This window comes from Balaenoptera ricei, chromosome 3, assembly GCF_028023285.1.
Source record: "Balaenoptera ricei isolate mBalRic1 chromosome 3, mBalRic1.hap2, whole genome shotgun sequence".
In the NCBI taxonomy this organism is placed as follows: domain Eukaryota; kingdom Metazoa; phylum Chordata; class Mammalia; order Artiodactyla; family Balaenopteridae; genus Balaenoptera; species Balaenoptera ricei.
The window spans coordinates 94,370,641-94,395,850 of record NC_082641.1 but is presented as its reverse complement, the minus strand read 5'-3'; the positions used below and the strand labels follow the sequence as shown (position 1 = coordinate 94,395,850).

The window sequence follows — 25,210 nt, the reverse complement described above, 5'->3', positions numbered from 1 at the left end:
TCTAACATAGTCTTCCTTTTATAACTTCTTATTGTTTCTCTTAAATTCCATTAATCTGAAATGAATATTGCTACCACTGTTTCTGTTTGTTTGCACTAGCCTAAATTATCTGCTGTAATTTGGGTTTTGACTTTTTTCTATAATTTTATGTCTTTTGTAAAAAGCACATGGATGCATTTTGTGTTGAACTCAATCTTATAGTTTCTGTTCTTGAAGAGTATAAATTAAACCATCTTGTGCAATTGTCAGGCTGTCATGTTACATTTTACTTTGGACTGCTTGCTTTGTGCTTTCTCATTTTTGTGCTTTCTCATTTTTATGCTTTCTTGCTGGTGTTTTTTGTTTTTCCCAAATCATTTTAATTTATAGTTTTCTAATTATGAAAGCCAGAAATGAAAACACGTTATACCTTTATTTTCATCCTTTTTATAAACAAGTTTTCATTAAATACTGTTGCAAGGGGTTTTTCCTCTAAACATTTAATCTTCAAATAAAATCAAACACTGCTTCTTAAAAAGCAGTATTTGGCTTTTTACTAATCTTTCAGGTTCTCTTTATTATTGATACAGAAAAAATATCCTCTTAATGTGATTCTTTCTAGGAAAGAGAGGGGACAGGAATCTAATGAAGGTACAAAGGATTTCACACTGGGGATATTGCCCAATCACTAGAAAATTTTTGTTACCTTTTTTTCTCCGCTGCAGCCTAATTTAAGAGCAATAACACCTTTGTTGCCAGTGCTCTCTGTTAAGTGAATTATAATCCTCAAACTCCCTGAACATGGTTTAGAACATATATATGTAATATAAAATTAAGGTTTTAAAGAAAGTAAGTGAAAATGCCCTATTGCAGTCATATTTAAGGGATGCCAAAACTTCCTTATAGTATATATTTTTCCCCCTCCAAATTCAAAAATAAAAATATTGGCTCACTTAAAGCCTTTTATCTAGTCACTGTCAGTTTTCTCTCTGAAGCACCGTGATTTTATCCAACAGAAAGGCTAATTTTGGACTTATATTCCCCAAAATATGAATGTTTGACCTAACAATTCCATTTATAAGCAGTATAACAAATGAAAGTGAGAATGAATGAGCTAGAGGGATGATAGGTAGTCAGACTCAGAGTGACACGTCATCACATTATATGTGTAAAAACCGAAGAGACAGGCTGCATCTACTCTAGCCCCCTGAAAGGGATGGTTGATGGCATGGTGAATATTCTGGGCTTTTAGACAGAATAATGTAGATTTAGAATGTTATGACCAGAAGGTGTTAGATTTTTGTTGTATGTTGTACCAAATGTCTCCTTCCTAAAGCAGTTTTGATTCTTTCTTTACAGTGAAGATGCCGATATCTTTACTTTACTGTCACGTCCCATCCCTCACCCTCCATCTGAGGAGGGCTGGTGGCCACAGTCTCTATAAGCACGTGAGGTGTTGGCCTGCGTGACTGAGGGCTCAGTAACTGCCCAGTTTTAGCAGAGGTGATAGGTGGCCTTGCCTCAGAGCATGGGTGGGAACACAGTTTGTTCTGTGACCTGAGTCCCTTGTCCCTCATATCCGCAAAATATCCCACAGTGCATGTTCATTTTTTCTTTGAGTTAAAGTCCTCAAGTATTTTCCTTCTTTTACCTTAGCTAAGGGCACTAGGTATCCCTGCCCCCAAATATTTATTTTAAGTGTTAGGATTGATTAACAAGAAAAATCTTGTTTCCAGATTTTTCTTTTTTGTTTTTTTTTTTGGCCACGGTAGATGACCGCAGGGAAATTAATAACTAAATAGCTGGGCTATGGAGAGAGGCAAGAGTTGCTTTCCTAACAAGGAGAGAGGAGGCAAGTTATTAAGAAAGTGGGAGGCCTGGAGTGGAAGTCTCCCTCTGTTCAGCTTCCTACTTGGCTGGGGTCTGTGGACCACTACCTTCCTCACACTCAACTTTTAGCTGGATCTGAAGTTGAGCGAGCTCCAATCCAGTGGTGCTAACACTGCCAGGATGAGCAGGCCCACTAGTTTCTAATTACTTTTGTAGCTGCTTCCCCTCCCCCACTACCATGTAGGGACAGCAAGAACATTGGGTGAGAGGAAAACCCATAACTGGAGAAAAGCCTAGGTCGGGGGGAAAAAAATTCAAAGTATTTCTAACAGTTCAAAATAAGAAATATCTGTGACATTATATTTTCCATTTCTGGGTTCACTGACTTGTGACATATTTAATAGAAGAAGTATTAGAAAGCATCATTGACAGGGCTTTTTTGTTGTTGTTGTTGTTTTCTGGCCTAAGGAACTGAAATAGGGCATGCCCAGCAGGGCCTCTCGCAACAGTGACAGTGAGGAAAGAATTCCTCGTGTCATACCCATTGATGCAGGGGCTCCAAGCCTCACATCTTCCAGGACTCTTATTTGTCAAACCACCAGTCTGATCATTTTTTCTGAATAGATTGCCTTGACAATTCAGCGAGAACACACACGCTGTGTCAGGGAGGGTTACACAGACAGGGAGAAGTATGTGAAGGCTCATAGACTTGAGCCTATAGGGATGGATTTGGAAAAGGAAGTGAGCCCTTTGGTCCAAGTCTTGGTTGACGGTACCAGCACACCCGTAATCAAGTATTCCAAGTCCTAAGCATAGGGCACAATCACCGTCAGCATTTCTGGATCATTTTTGTGAAGAGATTTTCTGGGATGGCAAGAAGAAGTAACAGTATGACAGAATCACAAAGAGCATATATTCCTGTTGATATTCTAGGACCACATTAAACAAAAAACAGGGATAGCATCAGGAAATTAATAAACGAATCCAGAGTCCAGTAACTTGTTCTAAGAATTAATTAGGTGAGGGGGAGAATTTATAACTTCTTCTGCGAGGTATTAAAATTATAATAAGGTAGGTAATATTTTAGGGGTGTTTAATATTTATTGCCTTATATTGGAAATAGCATTAAGAATATCTACCATCATTTGGTAAAATAGATGCAAGGCTTTACAGAGCTCCACTGATATCTGTGTCTTTTTATATCCCTTTTGTAGATGAGAAAAAGGAGGCTCAGAAGGATTAAGGCTGTTCAAGTACGTAGAGCTATAGCAAGAAGCAGATCTCAGTTACAAACCCAATTCTGACTTGTTTTAACCCCCTATTCTTTCCATTTTGTCCTTCTACTTCTCAAGACTGGGCAAAGTTGAAAGACAGTAGGGATGTAAAACTTTAATCCATCTCTCAAGATTTGAATGAAACCTAACCAACAGATTTTTCTCCCAGTTCCCATATTGTTTTTGGAATATAATTATTTGATCATTAGATACCTTTATGGAGAGTCTCTTGGAAAACTGTTGTCAATGGAGGTGAAATTAGGGAGAAAGCATATGAAATTTCCTAGATCTACTACCTGTTATGACTTCGGTTCATCATTTTTTTTGAGAGCATAGAGTCTTCTTTCTAGTGGCTAACCCATGACACTGTGTATAAGTAGGGGAAATGAAGAAAATTATTGAGGAAGGTGGTGCCATTGTAATTCACAATGATTTGTGGTGGTCATATGTTCTGGTACTGGCTGTAGAGAAAAGACAGGCTAGGATGTGGTAGGTTGAAGTGTAACAGACTCAATTAACATTAGAAATTTTGGAAAACAAAGTATAAATTAGAGAAAGTTATAGATCTCACTAAAGACTGGTTATCTAAGGAGCCCTCAGAGGATCTTTCTTAATGTTCAAAGCCATGTGGGGAGAGGCTTGGTAATATCAGGTAGAGTTGGGTTCGTTCAGCAAATCGCTGACCACAAGGTCTATGCAACAGATGAGTCCTCACCTCCTCTTCAAAATTGTGGTTATTTGGTATTGTTTAAAATACAGAAACAAGAGATCATACACTTTTGTTGAATCATCACCAGTCTTCATATACTTTGCATAAAGAAACAGGAAAAGTAAGATCAATTTTGGACTAAAGAATTACATCCTACATGAGCTGCAGTTAATTGGGAATAGGAGAATAAACAGCAGACAATGAAATCTAAATTAAAACTCACATTCTCTTCTCTCTTCTTCAACCAGAGGAACAATACATTATTCTTGCCCTGTTCTTCTAGTATTCTGGGATGGTGGGGCTGATTGATCAGTAAGATGATAATGAAACTGAATTATCTGCTATTCGGCCTTTTAGTCACAGTGGAGATAGCATATACAAGAACTAACTGCAACAATTGCAAGAAATTAATCATCTTTTCACAATATCTCTTCCTTACATCCAGTGTTCACACCAAATACTTGATATATTCTTGTATGTTACCCAGAATAAATAAAAATTTTTATTTCATCCATGAAGTAGAAATCCTGATGGAGTAGGATTTTGCAGTTCGTTTAACTCAGCAGTATGTTCTGGTAAGCAGTGCTCTAATAGTTTTTCTTTCACTTATTTCCAGGCTTTGTCCTACACTGACGTATATGAGACGTGTGAAAGAGCTTCATTTTCAGCCACTCTGGATGGGTAATAAATGGTAAGTGATTCTCAAGCAATCTACAGGAATCATACTCTTATGTCCTTGATGTTGAATGGACATGTTTGATTTTTGCCTCAATTATAGAGAATAGTTATGAAAGTGATTTTGTTCATTGAATTATGCAAGGTGATGAATGTATAGCTCTAGTTTTGTGTTAAAGAAGAAAAATACTTGGTATACTAGCAACTTGCAATGTCGTAAGGTAGACACCAAAGGGTATGGTGTAGAATAAAGGAGAAGAGGGCAAAAGCAGATTTCTCTGAAAATGAAGGAGTCATTTTTAAGTTTAGGCCAACCCAAGAGGGTTGGTTTAAGGGCTGTCCAAATGAAGCCTTATTTTTACGATGTGTTACCCTTACCACTGACCAGCTCTTCCTGTGGACTCTCCAGACCACCATGTGAGGGAAATCCACGCTGCTGTCACCTCAAAGGTGGTTTTTCTAAATCCACTGGATTCTTAGAGTAAATTTGGGAAGAGATGTGTCTGCAGCAGTAACTAACCAGTTCCCTTTCACAGAAACTCATCTTAACTGCCCATGAAACAAGCGTAATAAAACTTGTGAAATTTACTAGTTGCCTTCACCTCCCTGTACCAAATATGTAAGCACAGACCAAGAGTACAGACCATTTGACAGGTGGTATGTGACATGTTAAGAGTTACACTCATTTATGTTGATTATGCTATTAGGAGCTACGCAATCACATGTATATGTGAATAGGCACGTGTGTAATCCAAACACTTAGAGTGCATCATGGGTCCCTCATGATAAATAAATACATGTGAAGAGATGAAATAAGTAGTTTAGATCTAAAACTCTGCAACATTAGTTCATAGACAGTGGTGTACCCTGATACTTTCTTCAAGTAAATTTCCTGGTAAACTGGGAATAAAATAATTCTTGAAAGCATCTGTGCCCCTAGTTTATATATAGGCTTTGATGTAACAGCATCACTTTCCACATAATTTGGAAACAAACCGAATTAGAAATGAGACATGGTGAACTCAAAAAAAGAATAGTAAGCCGGCTGGGTCAAATGGTTTTGACTGTAATATTTCATAATGAGAGAAAAGTCTTAGTGACTAGGGTATGGAGTAATTGAAAAGTTTCTTCCAACTGGCAAACTGGGAAATAAAAATGATCAACATGCATCAGGTGATAATCAGTCGTCATTTCAACTTGAAAATAATGTGAGAAGTGAACCTTTAGAAATCTCAAGTGACCAAACAAGTATGTGCAGAAATTAACTTTTTTTTTATTATATATCATCATATAATGTAGTAGTAAAGTCTGAAGTGCATGAATAAAAAGTTAGTGAAATTACAGGAGGAACAATCTATATAGCAATAATAGGTGCATTCCCTGTGCATCTGAAAGAAAAAAAAAAAAGAGTTTTCACTCATTTTGGCCTAAAACTTAGTGTTCAGGTTCCCAGGATTCTGACATCAGAACCCGGATAACGCTGATTAGAACCATAGGGGCTTTACAATAAAAGCTAAAATATTGACCATATGATGGCAAAAAGTCTTATTTTGTGGTTAACTGATTCTCTTCTAGCTACTCTCTGATGAAGTTGGTGGTGCTGTAGAGGAGGACCGCCGCCTCCTGGACGAGGACCGGGACCGCTCAGCATCACAGGGGACATGCTTGTCGTAGTTCTCCATCTGAGCCTCGAGGAAATCTCTCTGCTGCTGCCTCATGGTCTGGCTTATGAGCCCAGGGAGGGCGTGGATGCTACCAATCAAAGTCTCTAATTTGGTTTCCAGGGTAACGATCCTCTTCTCAAAGTCTTCACTCCTTTCATTTAAGTCGGAAATCATGTCATACATGATGTTCTGGGTCTAGAAAACAGGATTGAGAGAATAGAGAGATGAAGAGCGAAGGTCTAATTACACTTGCCCTGGAAGCAAACTATCAACTCTCAGAGCTTGAGGGCTGGTCTCCTTTCGGTGACATGCAATGTAACAGTGGGGTCAGCTAACTGAACACTTGACCTGGCAAAGCAAATTCAGTGGGTCCGTTCAATGCCAGGATTTAGGAAAGAAAGATCTTAGGCCTTAATTTGATCCAGTTGCAGAAAATGGTGTGCAGGTATTGCTGGTGGTATGTCCAAGGATTTTAGGTGGTGTGCAGGTAGACAAACATGTTTTGATTTCATATTTATGTATATATTTTAATGGTTGTTAGAAAAGTTAGCATGTCAGATTCATTTTGCAACATGTAATACTAATTAGGGCAAGGCTGATTTTTAAAAACAAGCCAATTTAAAGAACAATACATAATAGTACAGATGGTATTGGGATGTAGCAGAAATTTTGAGCATGGAATATGAATGAAGTTTAGGACAAACTGATTTGATCAAGTAATTTAGTAACTTAAAGCAATTAAAAATTCCTAAATATCTTTTTGCTCTCCTATGTTCCAAATTACAGGCTCTCCATTGGGTCAGATAGCGTTTTTATAGATAACTACTGAGAGAATAAAAGTTAGGGGAGACACTAAAGTTACCAATCCACCTTGTTGGCTATGGCTGAATCAGAACTAAGTGGTTTGAAATAGGAAAATGCTTTTGGTGTCCTAGAGAATTTTGCAATTGATTGTCCTGATCAAAGGGTATGCATAACTCTGACCCCCAGTTATAGTTCCGGAAATAGTCAGGAGACGGGGAAAGAAGACCTCAGTGCTGATCAGCTCAGAGCCAGAGAGGGAAGGGGGTGGTCAAGAAGGGAAGGCTGGAGACATTAACCTTAGCCCAGTGCAGCCTTTCCCAAGCCTAGACCCCTTTGGCTAAGCCTGCCCTCCTATCTTATTTCCCTCTATAATATGTGCTCTTATCCCGCTTAACAACCTCTTAATGGTGATAAATGATGATGAACTGATTAAATAAGGGAGTTACTGTTCAGAACACAGGCACCTCCTTTGAGTTTGGCCAGGAAGACAGAGTGCATTAACTTTATTTTTACTGTTGATACATAGTCTTCAGACTATATGAGCAACATCCATTTGTTCAGAAAATACTGAACCCTTATGGCATGGATAGTCCTGCAAACATAATCATAAGCATAAGCATGGCACTAAAGAAATAATTGAGGGGCTTCCCTGGTGGTGCAGTGATTAAAGAATCTGCCTGCCAATGCAGGAGACACAGGTTCTAGCCCTGGTCTGGGAAGTTCCCACATGCCACGGAACAGCTAGGCCCATGTACCACAACTACTAAGCCTGCACTCTAGAGCCCGTGAGCCACAACTACTGAGCTCGCGTGCCTAGAGCCCATGCTCTGCAACAAGAGAAGCCACCACAATAAGAAGCCCATGTACCGCAACGAAGAGTAGCCCCCACTAGCCGCAACTAGAGGAAAAAAACCCACGCGCAGCAACGAAGACCCAACACTGCCAAAAAAAAAAAATAATTGAAAGACACAGCATCTTGCCTCATAGATATATAATTTTACTTCAGGAGTATATCTATTATATATAATAGTATATATAATATGTATATATGCTATATTACATATAGTGAAATGATATATCATATATGTTATTTTCAAGGGGTCTCATTTTTTCATAAAAATACCCAATTTTTTATCATTTGATCTAGGAGTGGTGGAAGAACCTGCCCCATCTTTGTTCACGCTGTGTCCCAGTGAGAACAATGTGTGTAAATATTAAGCACATCTTCAGGCCTCATATGTGTGTGCTGCCCAGCTTAACTGAATGATATATGATCTCCCAGGGGTAAGTCATTAAATACTTCACTTATCATCTTCTATTTATAAGATATCAAATATTCATCTTCAACATATTTATACAGTATGTATTATTGATATACATTAAAAAATGAATATAATTAAGTGTGTTATTTCATGGGACTAGGACAAATAGGTGTAATTTTTGGAGAATATACTGGAGGCTTTATAAAGGACATAGCAGTTATAGCAAACAAACAGCAGAACACAGGTCCAACTGAGAGTTGCCTCTTTCAAAGGATTCATGTTAACAGGCGCAACACTTACATACATCTATTCTAATGCCTCCTATAGAATTTAGAACATTGAAAGGTAATGTCATTGTTGACAAATATTCACATTTTGAAAGTGGAGTTCACTTGAGAGGAACAACCAAAAATAAACCAGATAAAGCATATAAATGTGATAGAAGAATTGGGGACTATTAATGTCCTTTTAAAAAGTGGTATGAAGACCTTGAATAGTCAAAACAACCTTGAGAAAGAAGAAAGGCACTGGAGGAATCAGGCTCCCTGACTTCAGACTATACTACAAAACTACAGTCATCAAGACAGTATGGTACTGGCACAAAAATAGACATGTAGATCAATGGAACAGGATAGAAAGCCTGTTGCTTAAAACATATAAAAAATAATTTTATTGATGAGTCCTATTTAGCCCTGAACCTCATCGTAAAACCCAGGATGTGGTTCTGCTCTCATAGAGATGAGACTAAACTACATATAAGCATCCCAAAAGTACTATCTCATTGTCCACTTACGTTTCTTACTGAACTTCCAAATCACTGCAAGTAGGAAAGCTTTTAGAATGGGGTTGAACAATGTATGTAGGGAAAGTGCATGTTAAGTAAGAGTTTCAGAAGAATTCTTATAAGTTGGGCCATCATGTCAGCATGGTTTGTTGGTTTGATTTGTTAAATAAGTTTGGGGTGGCCTCCTCCTGAAGCATTATTGATTTCTGTGCTGTGGTTAGTTCCAATAGATGCAATCATGAGGGCTGAGACCCCAGCTTACCTTTGCCAGGTCCACCAAGGTATTTGCTTGATCATTCAGTTTCCTCTGCTCCATTTTTACACTTCTTAATCTAAAAGACAGAATCTGAAGTCAGAAAGGTTCCTTTTCTTCCCTACGACTATTGTAAGCCTTCCAAAGAGCATGCACAAAATTGACAAGAGCAAATAACTGCATGGATAATGCCTTGAATATTTGGCGTAAAGTCCAAACTGGTTATGTATCTGGTACAATGAGAAGCATGCTTCCCCAACACCGCAAAAAGGAAGGGAGAGAGAAAGAGATGAGGTGTCCTTAGGACAACTATTTACTAGGTAGTTAAAGTTGAACTGAGAAAGGCTCATAAGGATTTAACCATATGAGAAAAACCAAAACATTCCTTAAAGACCCAGTATCGTGACAAATAGACATAGGAAGAAAAATGCAAAGCAACTGGAATTTTATCAATGTTGGAAGCAGTGAGCACCTTCCTATGCCTATGTGACTAGATACAGGTGTTAGCCCTGTTTAGTCTGAAATGGATTGGGTTAGGTATTTGAACCTGATGAAACACAGTGATAAGTGAGATTCTCATTAGCAAAAATAAAGCTTTTATTCAACCAGCAGCAAGATAACTCAAAACACATAATTCTCTTATTCGTCATTGTATTTCACTTGACTTTTATCTTAAACCACCATTGAATTTGAAGGGAAGCCAGACCATTTCCATGGGAGAACTTCCTTTAATTTTTATTGTAGATAAAGGCACAGGACAATTAAAGTGTCTGACAGGTGGGATCTCTTCTACTGGTAAAGTTACCTTTAGAAACTTTTAAATATCAATGTGTATATCTGATTGACAGTCAAAAAGCTGGTTTTCTTAAAGACAAATTCTGAACGAGTAACTACTATTTCTTAACTTATTCACAGTAATATTTCAACAAACATTTACTCAGTGCTTGTTATGTAGCAAGAAATTAAGATTTTCCAACCAGAGAAAAGTAGTTGATTGTCCTTTAAGCCAACAATTCAAAGCCATGCTCCAAAAGAGAAGCAGGTCTCTCTGAGCTACTTTGTGAAAAACCCACGCTAACCTTACTACTTTGATGACGAGTCCTTTACAAAGTATAGTGTTAATGTCGGAGAGAGTATGCTTGATTATTTCCCAATTTAAATTAAAGGTAATTGGTTAAAGGGATAAAAAAAATTCACAGGGCAAGATTTTACTGCCAGGGAGATTTTTGTAACACATGTTCACGATGCTCAGTGATCTTGTTCTGAAATGTGGATATCCAATATGTCACCAAATCTGCTCCACAGTGAAGAGACAGTGCCTTCTGCCAGTAAGAGTTGAACTGACACCTGCTTACAACATGATCTTTAACAGTCTAAAACAGTTTAAGGTTAGAACTTGTGATTGTGACTATGTGTTTCTTTATTAGAAGACTTGGAACTAATTTAACTGGCTCCTTTTTATGCTATTATAGTGATGGAATATGTTTTGGTCTAAAAGAAATTTACAAACATATATTTAAATCTAATATGTTGTTGAGAAATGTTTCTCTAAGTACTTACAAAAGGGTTACAATTCTTGATGTGTGCCTTTTAAAAACAAGTAAAAAAAAAATGCAACAAAAAAACCAAGCAAATCAACTTTAAACATGTGTGGGTCATAACAGAGAAATGTACTAGAAAGACTAAGTGTCAGACATGTATTCTGTCCTCCTTGGCCCTAACCTGACATTCAGTTTCTTCATGTATGAAAAGAAGAGGGTTAGATTAGGACTTTGTTTTTTTTAAGTGCTGGATTTATACCAACAGAGGTATTCTAGATGACTAAATGATACTCAAAGAAGACATTAAACAATACTAAAACAGATGGAGAGAGAGTTATTCCCTTTAATTCTCTTGCAATTCTTGATTATTATAAGAAAAATGTCTCAGGCTAGTCCTATCCTGTTTTTATCTCCTAACAAACACCTGCTCTTCCCCTGTTTTTAAAAAAAGAGGGAGCAGAATCTCAGCTCAGAGCTTTCTGCAGGCAACAGCTTGTGGCTAGAATTCAATACCAGTGTTTCAATTGTCGATTGATGTTACTTTTACCTCACTCTCCTTGCTGGGAGTGATATATTTTTAAATCCACTTATGATAGGGATTTATATCAAGCTTTCTTTTCAAATTTAGGTAAGTCATAGCAGAGTTGGCACATGAAGTTCGGGGACACCAGAGCGGAAGCCTCCAGCAACTTGTGAGGGCAGCACAGCCCTGAGCTCTACTAGCCTGGTTGAAGGGCCGATGCTGGTCCCTCGGCTGAGGTGGGTCCTTCCTCTTCCAAACAACAGAGCCTACTTTACTTCTCTTGGATTACTCACTTATGTTTCTGACAGTAGAATTTTGCCCATCTTATATTCTGCTAATCTGGAAAGCTGACATAGAGTAGCCCTGAACTTAAATCATCTTGCCTTGTTGCTGCTTAGACTGCCTGAAAGGTAGGAGAACTGGTACAAAAAGCCTACGTAAGCTGCAGCTGCCAGAATAAAAGGTAACATGCAGTTGTGTATTTTACTTCTTCCCCGCCCCCACCGCCCCCAAAAAAGAAGAATAAGAAACATATGTTGATTTCTTCCTTGTGAACTTCACTTATCACAGGAAAATATCATGATTTTGGAACACATTTCCATAGCAGCAATCAGACTACTAAAATTCACAAATAAAGAATCCGCTTGGGTGCATGCAGCCGGTAGAAAATTCTGCAAATGTTGAAAGGAGCGGCTCACACAACTTACTTCCGAGCTCTATTTTCATTTTGTTGAAATAAAAAGACAAAACAAAAGAAAAGAAACTGTAAAATATTCTGGAACAAAATAACACAGAGTGGTGTTCATTCATGCACAGGGGGCTCGATTCATTAGCTGGAAGGTCCTGTTAAGATTCTGCAGGATTTTGGCACATTGATCAGAAAGAAACGCTATTCCATTATATTATCATCCTTCTGCATCGCTACTATACTTCCCCACCTGAAAGCACATAGCTTCCTCCAGAACTAGAGTTCAGAAGGAAGAAGTTGTATAAAGTCATCTTGGCCTCTTTGAAACATGATGTTCAAGTAAACAATAGGAGACACTTTTGCCTAGTATGAATAGGATATGGTTACAAAGATAATATTCTAAACAATAGGATTATAATTTTTTGAGGGGGGTACGTCTTTTCCAAGTTGGGGCTATTGAGAAGCCTGGTCTTCTGAAAGGGGGGGTAACCTAACACTCTCTGTTATAGACGTCACGTTTTTTGGATTTCTTGGCTGTGAGACAAGTTCATGTTAATTGATGGATCTCTAGCTGAGACCGAAGAATGAGAAACTGTAAAGGTAAAGTTGATACCAGAAAAAGTGGTAAAAGTTACAGAAACAGAATGCTTCATGGTACTAAGTGACGATCCCCAAAAGACAGCTACGTTACTGAAAAGAGGACACAGGCCTGCAGAGTTAGGCATCCATCAGAGACTAGCAAGGTCATGTGTCCGGGAGAGAGTCTGGGAAAAGAGAAGGAGAGTTGAGATAGAGGAGGCTGGTAGAAGGGGAGAGAGCTACTGCAAAAGCTCTCTGGACAAATCAGAGGAGAGCAGAGGCCAGGAGAGCTCTAGCAAGTCAACTGGTACATTTTCCCTCAAGTGGCAGGGTCCGATTTCACCCGGTGCTGACTGACAAGGCTGGGGCAGTAAAGGCCTTGCCCTTAGGAATCGAGCCCTGTGTGCTTTCCTTTATGGCTTCACTCACTAAGTTCAGTGAAAGATAATTATGCATAATTAGCATAACCTAGCCACACCCAGCCCGTCTACTTTTCACAAAGTATAAGTACTCTCCCACCTCAAAGGAAACCCAACAGCCCCAAGACTAATTTATAAAACAATGCAGAACATTTTTGCATTGCTTAAAGCTCATCTACTTTAGAAGTACACAAGGCTACAGAAGAAACAATGAGAAATGTCTGAAAGAAGCAGAAGAATCACATGTGGTTTCCTCTGTTACTCTACCCAAAAGCAGCATGCTGAACAACCCATGTAACCTACACCACGAAACCCTTCAGATCATGTCAGTACAGCTTGTAGCAATATGCCAATTGCCTAGGGACAGTTTTTACACTTAGTTTCACCAAAGATTTTTTTGCCTAACATTTTATTATAAAAATGTTCAAACCTAAAGCAAAGTTGAAAAAATTTTATAATGAACACCCGTAAATCGTCCCCCAGGGTTTTGAGTGTGAATGTATTCCAAACTTAAGAGTTCTATGACAATTTATATAAATATAGAAATACCCACCATTTACACATGGCTACAGAATTACATGACAAAAATTGTCAAAGCGTTTTCTTTTTTTTGGTTATATGGAAATTTATCAATGGCATCAAAGGCAAGTCACATTTCATTACATATTGAACAGGTAAGTTACACTAACAGGAAGGGACACAAATACAATCCTGGAGGAAATGGGATGTGTGGACGCTCAGCCCGAAGACTGACCCACTTGCCTACTTCCACGTCATCTCACATCCTTTCCATCCTGGGACACCACATTTTCTCACACCCGCAAAGGTAAGTTTTCTTTTTAATAGATCTGAACAATATAGGTTAGTATCGAAACATTCAAAGTACAGAGAATGATTTCTCCACAGTATACCATGTGTACCTCTTGTATGAATGTTGGGGTTATTGTGTTGTACGGTTTGGGGGCTGTAGGAATGATCCCTCTACCAGGAAATTTTACCAGGTGACCCTTGAGGGAGAGGTAAAGGCTCAGCATCTCTCAGGGGACCCACTCTCTTAGGTCTAAGCTTCAAGGAGTTAAGATGTGGAGGCAAGTGGTCCTAGGTGGTGATACCTGATTATTAAAGGTAGCTGTGAGCTCCAGGGAGAGAATTCCTGCTTGTGAGCCAGATCGAGTACAATGTTCCTCTCTGTGTTTTTCACTTTTACTCTCTCCGAGACTTTGAAAGAGTACTATCTTAAAATTCTTTTCCTTATATGGGGAAAATGCATAGTTGTGTATCCAGTCAAGTCACAGAGCTAAAGGAGAAATAATGTCACTTTGGTGTTGGTGGCAGCAAGGGAAAGAACATGTGTGAATTGCTAAGAGTAGCAATGAGGACCAGCTACTCTACCATACGTGCAGAGAGTCTCCTATTTTAGAGCTCAGGGTACTTCGATTTTATTTTCATTAAGAAAGGTAGCAACTTCTATACAAGTACATGTATGTCTATAATTATAGACATATTCCACATTTTCAGTGATACCTATTTAAAAAGGAGAGTGGATGGCAGGTGAAAAGGTAAAAGATGAATGCTTGGTGGTTTTCAATGGAATGTGAGTGTAATATACATAGGAATTCCCTAAATATGTAAAATTAACACTTCAGCCTCAGAACTTCCTGTCTGCTGTACTAATTCGCTCTAAGAAAACACATCTCCCTTTATAATCAGGATACCTAGTATTTAGCTACCTTTCCATGATTCCCCTGGTAGGTTGCATGAGAAAAGCCACTTTTCTGACCCACAAAATGTGATGCGTCTGCCCTGCCCCATATAGAAATGGCATTAAGAGCAAGGTTGCACGTCATCATAACTGACACCCGCATAATGTACTTACGGTAAGGATGCTGCCAGCCTGGGGGAGAAAGACCTGGTGCTTTCAAATTATCACTGAAACTTACTAGATAGAGATCTGTATTTTACAAGTCTATGATGGTAGGTATAACAGTAAAATGGCACGAAGGGCTTAAACAAATTGAATAACCGTGGCCTCGATAAAGTCAGAATAATGACTGCAAGGCCTATAGGAACTCTAAAATCTATAATGAACAGGTAGCATATAGAAAATCCTCCAAGTCCTGATTAAAAACGAAGTTAAAAATTCGAGTATTAAGTCAATTGTATGTACTACCTTCATACAAAGATGCTTGACAGTATGTTAAAAAGTCCAGGTGGGTCATAAAATGTTAAATTTCTTTAAAGACTCTGTAGTAGATACAAACTAAACATCTTAGAGCAAACTATATGAATAAATAAATCAAGGAATACAATTTTAACTGAAATTATTGCTTCTATCTAAAAAAAGGAAACTGAATAGACACTTTAATTGATATATTATGTGGCTATTCTCCCAATAATAAATGATTTTTAATCATAAAATGAACTGACAAATGAAATCCTGAGAAAAATTATGGAATTATTAAAATGCCAAATAACGTCTTCTGGGAACAAACATGATAATGTTCTCTTTTTCCCTCCCTCATGAAAGAAGAATAAGCAGGTGCAAGATTTAAAACCCAGAGATACAAATGCAGAATGAAAGTGGAGAATGGTACTTACTGATGAATAGCTTGCAAGAATTTCCGTTGATGTTTTCTGACTTTTGCATGATCTATCTTTTTTACTAGCTTTGTATTTTTGTAAATTAGCCATGTTTCCCTGAGTACATTGGCAGCTGCGTTTTTCACCTGTTAGGAAAACAAACAAACACAGCAGTTGATAAATTCCAGAGCAGAATCCTTTGCAACTTGGCTGGGTGTCATACTCTTCATCCCAATGATCATGGTAAGCTTTAGCTCTGTTTAGTAACTGTATCTCAAAAGTTTTTTTCTTGACTCTGTGCCTTTTTAAAAGTACCTGTATCTGTCTGGGAATGCTTACCTTGAAATATGAGGGGCTAATGATCTCTTTCGGGGCTAACTTCTACTCTACCCCATGAGGAACCTTTCAACTACCTTTTCTTTTTTTTTTTAAATCAAGAGGTGCTGCTTTCTTCACCTTGTATCGCAGTTGCTCTCTCCATGTTCTTCGTTTCCCTGGAGAAAGGCAAAATGCCAGAAGGCCAAGGTTAACCCTGTCCTTTGCAAGCTTGCTCGGCATTTCTGGCTGTGCACTACAGGAAGGGCATGTTTCCACTGCTGAATGTACAAGAAGACCCAGTCATCCAGCCTCCCAGGGTGACTTAGCAAATTGCATACTTGTTAGCACACTTTAATCAACTGACAGAGAGTCTGTGTTGTCATGATTTTGTTGGTAATTTAAATACGCTGCGTTTCACATGGACAGGACAAACCTAAAGGATAAAGGCATTATAGTAACACTGCCAAGACTTACTGCAGCTGATGGAAGGTGTGAATACTTCCTAGTGAGACTTCATTCACTTGCTTTCTTGATACTTTCAAGTCTTCAAAGATTCCTGCAAGTTGGTAAGTCCTCTTCCTTGCTCACAAGACAAGAACTGATGACCCAGAGCTTTCACTTGTGCTTGTTGTTAGCTACTTATTCTGGGAAGTTGATTCATTTAATTCTTTTGAGTGATGGATAAAGGATGTCTCACAAGGAGAGCTGCAGGCTAGAGGGGGGCTGGGTGGAGGAAGACAACTTTTTAAAGACAGGCAGTGTGGTGGGGTAAGACAGAACAGTGAACTGGGCTTCAGAAATGGGTTCTAAGTTCTTGACTTTGGACCAACCAAGTCAGGTCAAGGAGGCAAGCTAACCTTGCAGGATTTTAGTTTGCTCTAACATGAGAAGGTTAGAGAGAATTATTGTTAAACTCCTTTTCAGCACTTAGATTTACAATAAGGAAGAGTATTATAATTTACCAAAACTATGGCCCAAGTATGTATGTGTATTTTTTCACTTTAGCAGAGAAAACATCAGGTTGGGTGGCTGATGGTGAACCCTTTTTCATGGCGCTGAGTTTTCTTTTTGAGTGAAATTGTATGGCTAGAACCCACTTTAAGAAAATGGCTGGTTTCTGAAGACTGCTTTTAGTTGTGACTTCCTCTGGATATTCATTAGACTCCGCATGGAGAACATTCTCCAGCCAACAGAAAAATGAAACGCGGGGTGTTGAGCACCAGCAGTGCATGTAAGTGACATGTCCACAGTGAAGTTAAAAGGTGTTCCAGTGAACTCCTGTTCTTCGTTCTTATGGAATCATTTCTCTTCCTCACAAGGTAAGAGTCACTGTTCAGAAGGCTCTTCCATCTGACACTGGTCTCCTTTGCAAAGGTAAGGAACTGGGTGCAGTGTAATTTGCTGAGGTTGGAGGACCTTGCTTTTATTTTTAATTAAACAATTTTTATTTTATATCGGAGTATAGTCGATTAACAATGATGTGTTAGTTACGGGTGTACAGCAAAGTGATTCAGTTATAACCATTCAAGTATCCATTCTTTTTCAAATTTTTTTCCCTTTTAGGTTATTACAGAATATTGAGCCGACTTCCCTGTGCTATGCAGTAGGTGCTTGGCGGTTATCTATTTTATAGACAGTTAGTGCGTATATGTCAGTCCCAAACTCGCAATCTATCCCTCACCCTTTCCCCCTGGTAACGATAAATTCGTTCTCTAAGTTGCTGTTTCTGTTTTGTGAGTGTTCCTGTTTTGTAAATAAGTTCATTTGTATCATTTTTCTTTTAGATTCTGCATATAAGCGACATCATATGATGATATTTGTTTTTCTCTGACTACTTCACTTAGTATGATAATCTCCAGGTCCACCCATGTTGCTGCAAATGGCATTATTTCGTTTTTTATTTATGGCTGAGTAATATTCCATTGTTTATCTGTACCACATCTTCTTTATCCATTCTTCTGTTGATGGACATTTAGGTTGCTTCCTTGTCTTGGATATTGTAAACAGTGCTGCAATGAACACTGGGGTGCATGTATCCTTTTGAATTATGGTTTTCTCTGGGTATATGCCCAGTAGTGGGATTGCTGGGTCATATGGTAGCTCTATTAGTTTTTTTAAGGAAACTCCATACTACTCTCCACTGTTTTACCAATTTATATTCCCACCAACAGTGTAGGAGGGTTCCCGTTTCTCCACACCCTCTCCAGCATTTATTGTTTGTAGACTTTTTGATGATGGCCATTCTGACCTGTGTGAGGTGATACCTCATTATAGTTTTGATTTGCATTTCTGTAAATAATTAGTGATGTTGAGCATCTTTTCATGTGCCTCCTGGCCATCTGTATGTCTTCTTTGGAGAAATGTCTATCTAGGTCTTCTGCCCATTTTTGGATTGGGCTGTTTGTTTGTTTTTTTTTGATATTGAGGCACATGAGCTGTTTGTAAATTTTGGAGATTAATCCCTTGTCAGTTGCATCATCAGCAAATATTTTCTCCTATTTTATGGGTTGTCTTTTCGTTTTGTTTATGGTTTCCTTTGCTGTGAAAAAGACTTTGCGTTTGATTAGGTCCCATTTGTTTGTTTATTTCCATAACTCCAGGAGACAGATCAAAAAAGATTTTGCTGCAATGTATGTCAAAGAATGTTCTTCCTAAGTTTTCCTCTAAGAGTTTTACAGTGTCTGTGCTTACACTTAGGTCTTTAATCCATTTTGAGTTTATTTTTGGTGTTAGTGAGTGTTCTAATTTCATTCTTTTACATGTAGCTGTCTAGTTACCCCAGCACCATTTATTGAAGAGACTGTCTTTTCTCCATTGTATATTCTTGTCTCCTCTGTCATAGCTTAATTGACCATAGGTGTGTGCGTTTATTTCTGGGCTTTCTATCCTGTTCCATTGATGTATATTTCTGTTTTTGGGCCAGTACCATACTGTTTTGATGACTGTAGCTTTGTGGGAGGACTTTGCTTTTAAAGAGAGAGGAGTGGGAAGTGACTAGCCAGCACTGCCTGGGGTTGGGACAGGCCCTTCCCTGCTAGCAAGGAGAAGGGCTGGCTACTGGAGGTCTCAGCTCTCTGAGCAGATGTACTGCCTGGAGGACTGGTAAGGGCCCTGGTATATCCTCCCTCCCTGGTTTTATCAGCTCAAGACACAGAGTAAGAACCTAGAACACAGACCAGTGAGGCAGCTAGAAAACTGGGTAAGAAGTGATGAGACAAGAACACAGCAGTTGAACATAGCAGTGTTTGGAATAGAACACAGCAATTAATTTTGGTTTGGAGTCTCATCTACAAAGAGCAAATGCCAAATTGTTAAAGTCTATAAAATTTTCAAAGGTGATCCAATACTTGTCCTTAATGTATTTTAAATGATTCTTTTTCTTTGGGATGGTGGGGGAATGACTGGAAGGGAGTAGGGAACCTTAATTTCAGAGTGTACTGCAGTGGGCGATAACCCTTGGACCTTATATTGTAGGATTTGTATTCACTAAACATGCAATGTAGATGACAGGCTGAAAAATAATTGACTCCTCATCTGAAAATGAAATCCCTACAGCTGCTTTTAAGAACTGTGAAATATATCCATTTATGGTGAAACATCCCCTTTCTAACTAACTAACTCCCTTTCAAATACAGGAATAAATCTCTTAAAGCATCTTATTTAACTGCTACTTTTCAATACAGCAGAAACAAAACAATATATCCAAACAAACATAGAAAAACTTACTTATCCTCTACTGATAATAGTAGATTTTTTTCCTCGGTTCCTCATAGGGTTGAAAGGGAACAGAAGACAGGGTGGAAACACCTCAGTGTTTTACAGGTTTGAAGGATGGGAATTGTTACATGAAAATGCTAATCTAAACTTACTTACAGGAAAAACGGGGGAGAGGAGAAGTAGGTCTGTGCATTTGTGATCATTGAGATGAAAGTTTATTTGCAGTTAAGAACCCTGCTCTATAGTCATGTAACAATGTAACTCTGGAGCCCCTGCTCCACTTTCCAGGGCATTTACAAAGTTTCAGAGGTCATGTCATTGTTTCTCCCTAGCTCAGTGCTTTTGGCATAGCTGGTATTAAATAAATGTCTATGGTGTTAAATTTGGCACCATAGTATACATAATTTGTATCATAAAAAACTTCTAATCATAACCATAGATGCATATTTATCAACCAAAGGACCCTCCTGATAAGAAGGGTGTACAGGTTTAAAGAAGAGACCTAGGATCTAAAGGGGTCAGAGCATTTCCATTTATTAATTCAACAAATTTATTGAGTCTCTATCACTTGCTAGATACCATGAGAGTTGGTACCAGAGATTCACAGATATCTCTCAATAATTAGTAGCTGTATTATATGTTGCCAATTAATGGCCCGGCACCACTATGAAATATAACTTATTTCCTCTACTTCACAGAACAAGGAAAGTAAAAGGTGGGCCCTTTCTTAACAGGAAGCTTCTCTTCCTCTCTCCATTTCCTGTACCCCCAAAGACAAACTCACACAGGGAAAATAAGAACATTTGTTCTACCTCACTAACTGACATGTACACACTGCTATATTTAAAATATTGATAGATAACCAACAAGGACCTACTATAGCACAGGGAACTCTGTTCAATATTCTGTGATGACCTAAATGGGAAAAGAATTTGAAAAAGAATAGATACATGTATAACTGAATCACTTTGCTGTACATCTGAAACTAACACAACATTGCAATCAACTATACTCCAATATAAAATAAAAATTAAAAAAAAAATAGTGGTCAACTCAAATGCAAGTCTTTTATCAGAAAAATTTTGAAAGGCATAAAATAATCAGATATTTTAGTAATAATTTGAGAAAACAAAGGCCCTATAAGCTATTTATACTATGAAAAGTAGTAATAGTCACTAGATGCCTTCAATCCACTTTCATAGGTATAAAGGACATGACATGTTATATTGCTGACTCCTAGGTAATTATAAATTATTAAAGCCATAGGTAGTAAGGTAAAATATATTTTTTATGTGAAACAATACTTTATAAACCACAAAAGCTCTTAAAGCTGATTGACTTTTAACTGAATGTTTGCTTCGTTCAACCCTATATGATACATACAATTAGAGAGTTATTTAACAGGCTACTTTGTTTATAGATTTCCTTTGCTTTTTACTACTTTCTTTTTCTTCCTCTTGCCTCTCCCTTCAGAGGCTTTTTTGAGGCAGGAGAGTTTCTTGCCTCTCATTCTGATAATTACAGTAAAATGTTGCTCTGTATGCTGTGGGTGATGCCTCCAGGATGCCTGGGGGACAAAGTCAAGGCCACTAAGCCTGTGCAGCTTAGTAGGACATCATGTGCTCTCACGGCCCCTGCAGCAGCGGGGATGGATGTGCTCAGGGCACCAACCTTTCTTGCCAGCCCAGTTCTCCGTGAGACCAGGTACCTGCGGTGGGGTGAATGGAACAAGGCAAGGTCAAGGGATCCATGCATTTGTATTTTAACCCACTGGGATATGTAGCCAAGCATGATATAAAAGCTACACACAGTAAATCCTCTAGAATTTCTGTTCACTTGTTAAGAGATATGCAAGAAACAAAATTACATAATTACATATAATTACATAATAGTGTTCTTATTATGGATCTTATTGAGAATTCTTAACAGGATTGGAAACACCCACAGTGGACGTTAATATGTATAATTATCCTTCATGGTACATCTAGCGACTTTAAAAATTATGCCTGGGTTCTCAGAATTGCTTGTTTTCAAGTTTCTTTCCAAAATGAAAGTAGCCAGAGGGCCAAACTCCAAGATTTCTTTTTGGTTCAAACCTGAATGAATAGTAATAATAATATATTTCCTAAAGTTTTAGCATGGTAAACACATTGCGTCTGTAAGGTCATATGCTACGAATCTATTAAATAGCTGGTTCTGTCTTACTAAGCCTACTGATAAGTTATCGCTATTATGCTTTGATTTTGAAATCCTTAGATTATTCAGGTTACATGGACCTATTGGCCATTTTTGAATTGCAGAGGAGTGTCATGTAAACTTTTGGAATTATATAGGACAATCCTCCATTAATGCTCGTGCCCAGTGAATTGTGTGTTCTACTTTCAAACACAGTATTTCATGTGGTTAATGTAGTCCCACAGAGAAATGAGTTCTGTATAAAATTGTTCCTCAAACTTTGTACATGGTGAATAATTTTTCATGGAAATTGTTCAGTTTAGTTAAAATACACACTGGAAGGCTTGGAAGGGTCCATTTCTTCCTGGAAGAATAATCTATCATTTAAAGAAAAGCAATATGAATGTTAAAAAAGTCAAATTAAGATTTCAGAATGTCTGTGACCACTATCCCTGTTGACCATCAAAAAACTTCGATGTAGGGCTTCCCTGGTGGCGCAGTGGTTGAGAATCTGCCTGCCAATGCAGAGGACACGGATTCGAGCCCTGGTCTGGGAAGATCCCATATGCCGCGGAGCAACTGGGCCCGTGAGCCACAGTTACTGAGCTTGTGCGGAAGGAGCCTGTGCTCTGCAACAAGAGAGGCCGCGATAGTGAGAGGCCCGCGCACCGCGATGAAGAGTAGCCCCCGCTTGCCACAACTAGAGAAAGCCCTCGCACAGAAACGAGGACCCAACACAGGCATAAATAAATAAATAAATTAAAAAAAAACAAAAACTTCGATGTAGTGTTTCAGGGGATATTTTCATTTTTAATCTGTCATCTTAGTAACTATGTATGGCTTTAAGGTCCTTGTTTATTCTTGGTTATTATCCAGAAATAATTTTTAATTGACCATTCATTCAGTATTTTAGATTTTTTTATTTAAAAATTATAAAATGGGTCCACTTAAAAATTCCATAAATAACCAAATGGAATCAATGACACTCATTAGTTGATAACTAACTTTGTATAAAATAATACAGAGAGAAACATAAAAGGGCTATTATTTTCATATGCTATATTGAGTATAATAATGGAATGGGAATCATAAACTAGAAATTTGTTTGAGTTTAATGCCATTTTAACATTTGCTTTTGTACTTAGTGGCATTTTGCCTATAAAAATAGACCTGTCAGCAAGCCTGCTCGAGTGTCTTTCTCAGACCTATTAGAGACTGTTCGCACGAAATACTTCAAAGTAGCTGTGCTTTTAAGCAATAGTAGTGAGATAATAGAATTAATAAAGCATCATAAGCATGGTGGAGAATGTGAATTTTGAAACTAGAACAGTACTTTTTACTGAAAAAGCTTTCTACCAACAATATGACTCCTAATTCAACATTATCTACAGGGAGTTTACCAAATGTATACAAGAACTTATGACAGAAAAGCAGTAACATCAGAAAACGTGATGACTGGGGAAATGAGTTCTAGTCATAAAAACTAAAGGAAGGTCATCTAGATGCATAGATCTACGTCCTGAATCCATAAGGGGGCCCAAGAGCAACATCATTAGCAAGAGCACAAGTGCATTTTTCTGCCAAGCAGGAAGAAACAGAACTTTCATCTGATTTACTGAAGGAACAGCATTATAAAAGCTTAAAATTATCTGATCCCTGGACTATAGCAGTTAACTCAGAACCCTGACTACATTAGGTCCACAGTATATTTTTGTGAAATGAATACATTATTCCCAGGAAGATGATGACAATAAATTCGGCATGGTCAAAGAGTATCTGTTAAGGGGACTCGTCCCCGTCTCCAAATCTTTGGGGAATAACAAGCAAAAGCAGTGGTTCTCACTGTGGAGGCTTTGTCCCTTAGGAGACATATGGCAAAGTCTAGAGGCAATTTTGTTGTCACAAGTTAGGGGAAGTGCTGCTGGCATCTAGCTTCTAGTGAGTGAGTGGAGGCCAAGGATGCTGCTATACATGCTGCAACATACAAGAAAGTCCCATACAACAAACATCCAGCCCCAAAGGCCAATAGTGCTGAGGTTGAGGGACCCTCAGCTAAAGTAGCTAAAGTGTAAAATCAACCTGGAGTGTCTCCTGAAAGAAACTGGGAGACTTCTGTGATTCTCACATACATCCTCATCAAAAGCAGTATACAACCATGTTAAACGGTAGACTTTTAAATCAAAGCCCTTGTGTTTTCCAGAAGTGTTTCAATAATAAAGATATGGACTATCAATATCCCAAGGTAAATGTAAAGAAATTATTTTTTTTCTTTCTCAAAATAAAACATGTGGAAATCTGTCTAAATATGCTAATTAATTTGTTTTTTAAAAAATTTTCATTATTTGGATTCTGTCACAAGGTTTTTTTTTCTATTGAAAAGATTTATCAGTACCTGGATATATATGGATTATACGGTGTTTTAAGGTATTTTTCCACATAGTATCTTAAGTGTGGCATTAACTTAATTCCTGTGAAAACATAATCTTCATGATAAAATTATTTGGATTATACAAGGGACTTTATGGAAGAGATTTTTTTTGATATTGTACAACTTCTGATCCTTAAACACACAATGAGATACACGAAACGTGCTACAATTTTGGATTAGATGTGGACTAATAATGTAATGTGCATGTATTTTCATTTCCTAGGATATCCTTGAAGGTTACAAGAACCCCAACCTTCCACTCAGCTCTTTTACATCTCTCCTTCCACCCTCTGTGTGCGTCCCTGTAACATTTAGAACTGTTCACGAATTTAGAGAATGAATTCAGGAACTGAAGAAAATGAGAGAAAACTGTGTAAAGTAGAAGACATTCCAAAGTGGTAAATCCAGGTTGAAAGCACGGTGGCAAGTGAGTGTCTTTGATCATCTAGAATTGTGTGGACCTACTAACTGCAATGAAGTCTCAAAATACTGTCTGATAGATAAGATGTAGAGTGAGTAAAAACACTACAATTAGAATGCTGCTTGAGACCTCTCTTGATTCTTTTATGGGTAAAGTACGACAACGTATTTTGTTATTTCAATGACAGACCGATTAGATTCCATGTTGAGGAGTGGTTATACAGCAAGATGACTGGTGTAAAATAATTTTGTTATTTTTGACCTTGTTATTTTGGTGTCCCAAGTGACTATGAAGAGAGGCTAAAAATTTAGCATGATACAAATCTTTTTCTTTTTACATGCGATACCTAGCCTCTGGGTCTTGGCTTCCACATTTGTATAATGGCTATGATCCTAGCACTTCACTCAGAAAGTTGTAAGGATGAGACAAGTGTGCCAGCCACTGCTCTAATGTGACAAGCTTAGAGCAGTGGCTGGCACAGAGCAAGGGCTCTGTAAAAACTGTGATGACTGTTTTCTCCTGTCTGGATTCCATACCATTTTCAACATCTCTCTACCCCTACCTTGGGGTCCTAAAGGTAGTGGGTT

The 25,210-nt window shown here is 38.1% G+C and overlaps 1 protein-coding gene across 7 annotated transcripts in view; it reads right to left on the bottom strand.

The window, feature by feature from the left end:
• Nucleotides 1-5,720: 5,720 nt before the first annotated feature.
• Nucleotides 5,721-25,210, bottom strand: part of KCNN2 (potassium calcium-activated channel subfamily N member 2) — a 323,776-nt gene continuing 304,286 nt past the window's right edge. For 5 of the 7 annotated variants that reach the window (XM_059916898.1, XM_059916902.1, XM_059916901.1 and 2 more), the window contains 3 exons: nucleotides 15,583-15,710; nucleotides 9,244-9,313; nucleotides 5,721-6,326 (listed from right to left, as the gene is read on the bottom strand). In XM_059916898.1, the coding sequence (XP_059772881.1) occupies nucleotides 6,039-6,326; nucleotides 9,244-9,313; nucleotides 15,583-15,710 (486 nt within the window). In that variant the 3' untranslated portion in view covers nucleotides 5,721-6,038. Of the gene's footprint in view, nucleotides 6,327-9,243; nucleotides 9,314-15,582; nucleotides 15,711-16,356; nucleotides 16,606-25,210 lie in introns of those variants that run through there. The other 2 variants (XM_059916899.1, XR_009502375.1) reach the window with 2 other exon arrangements.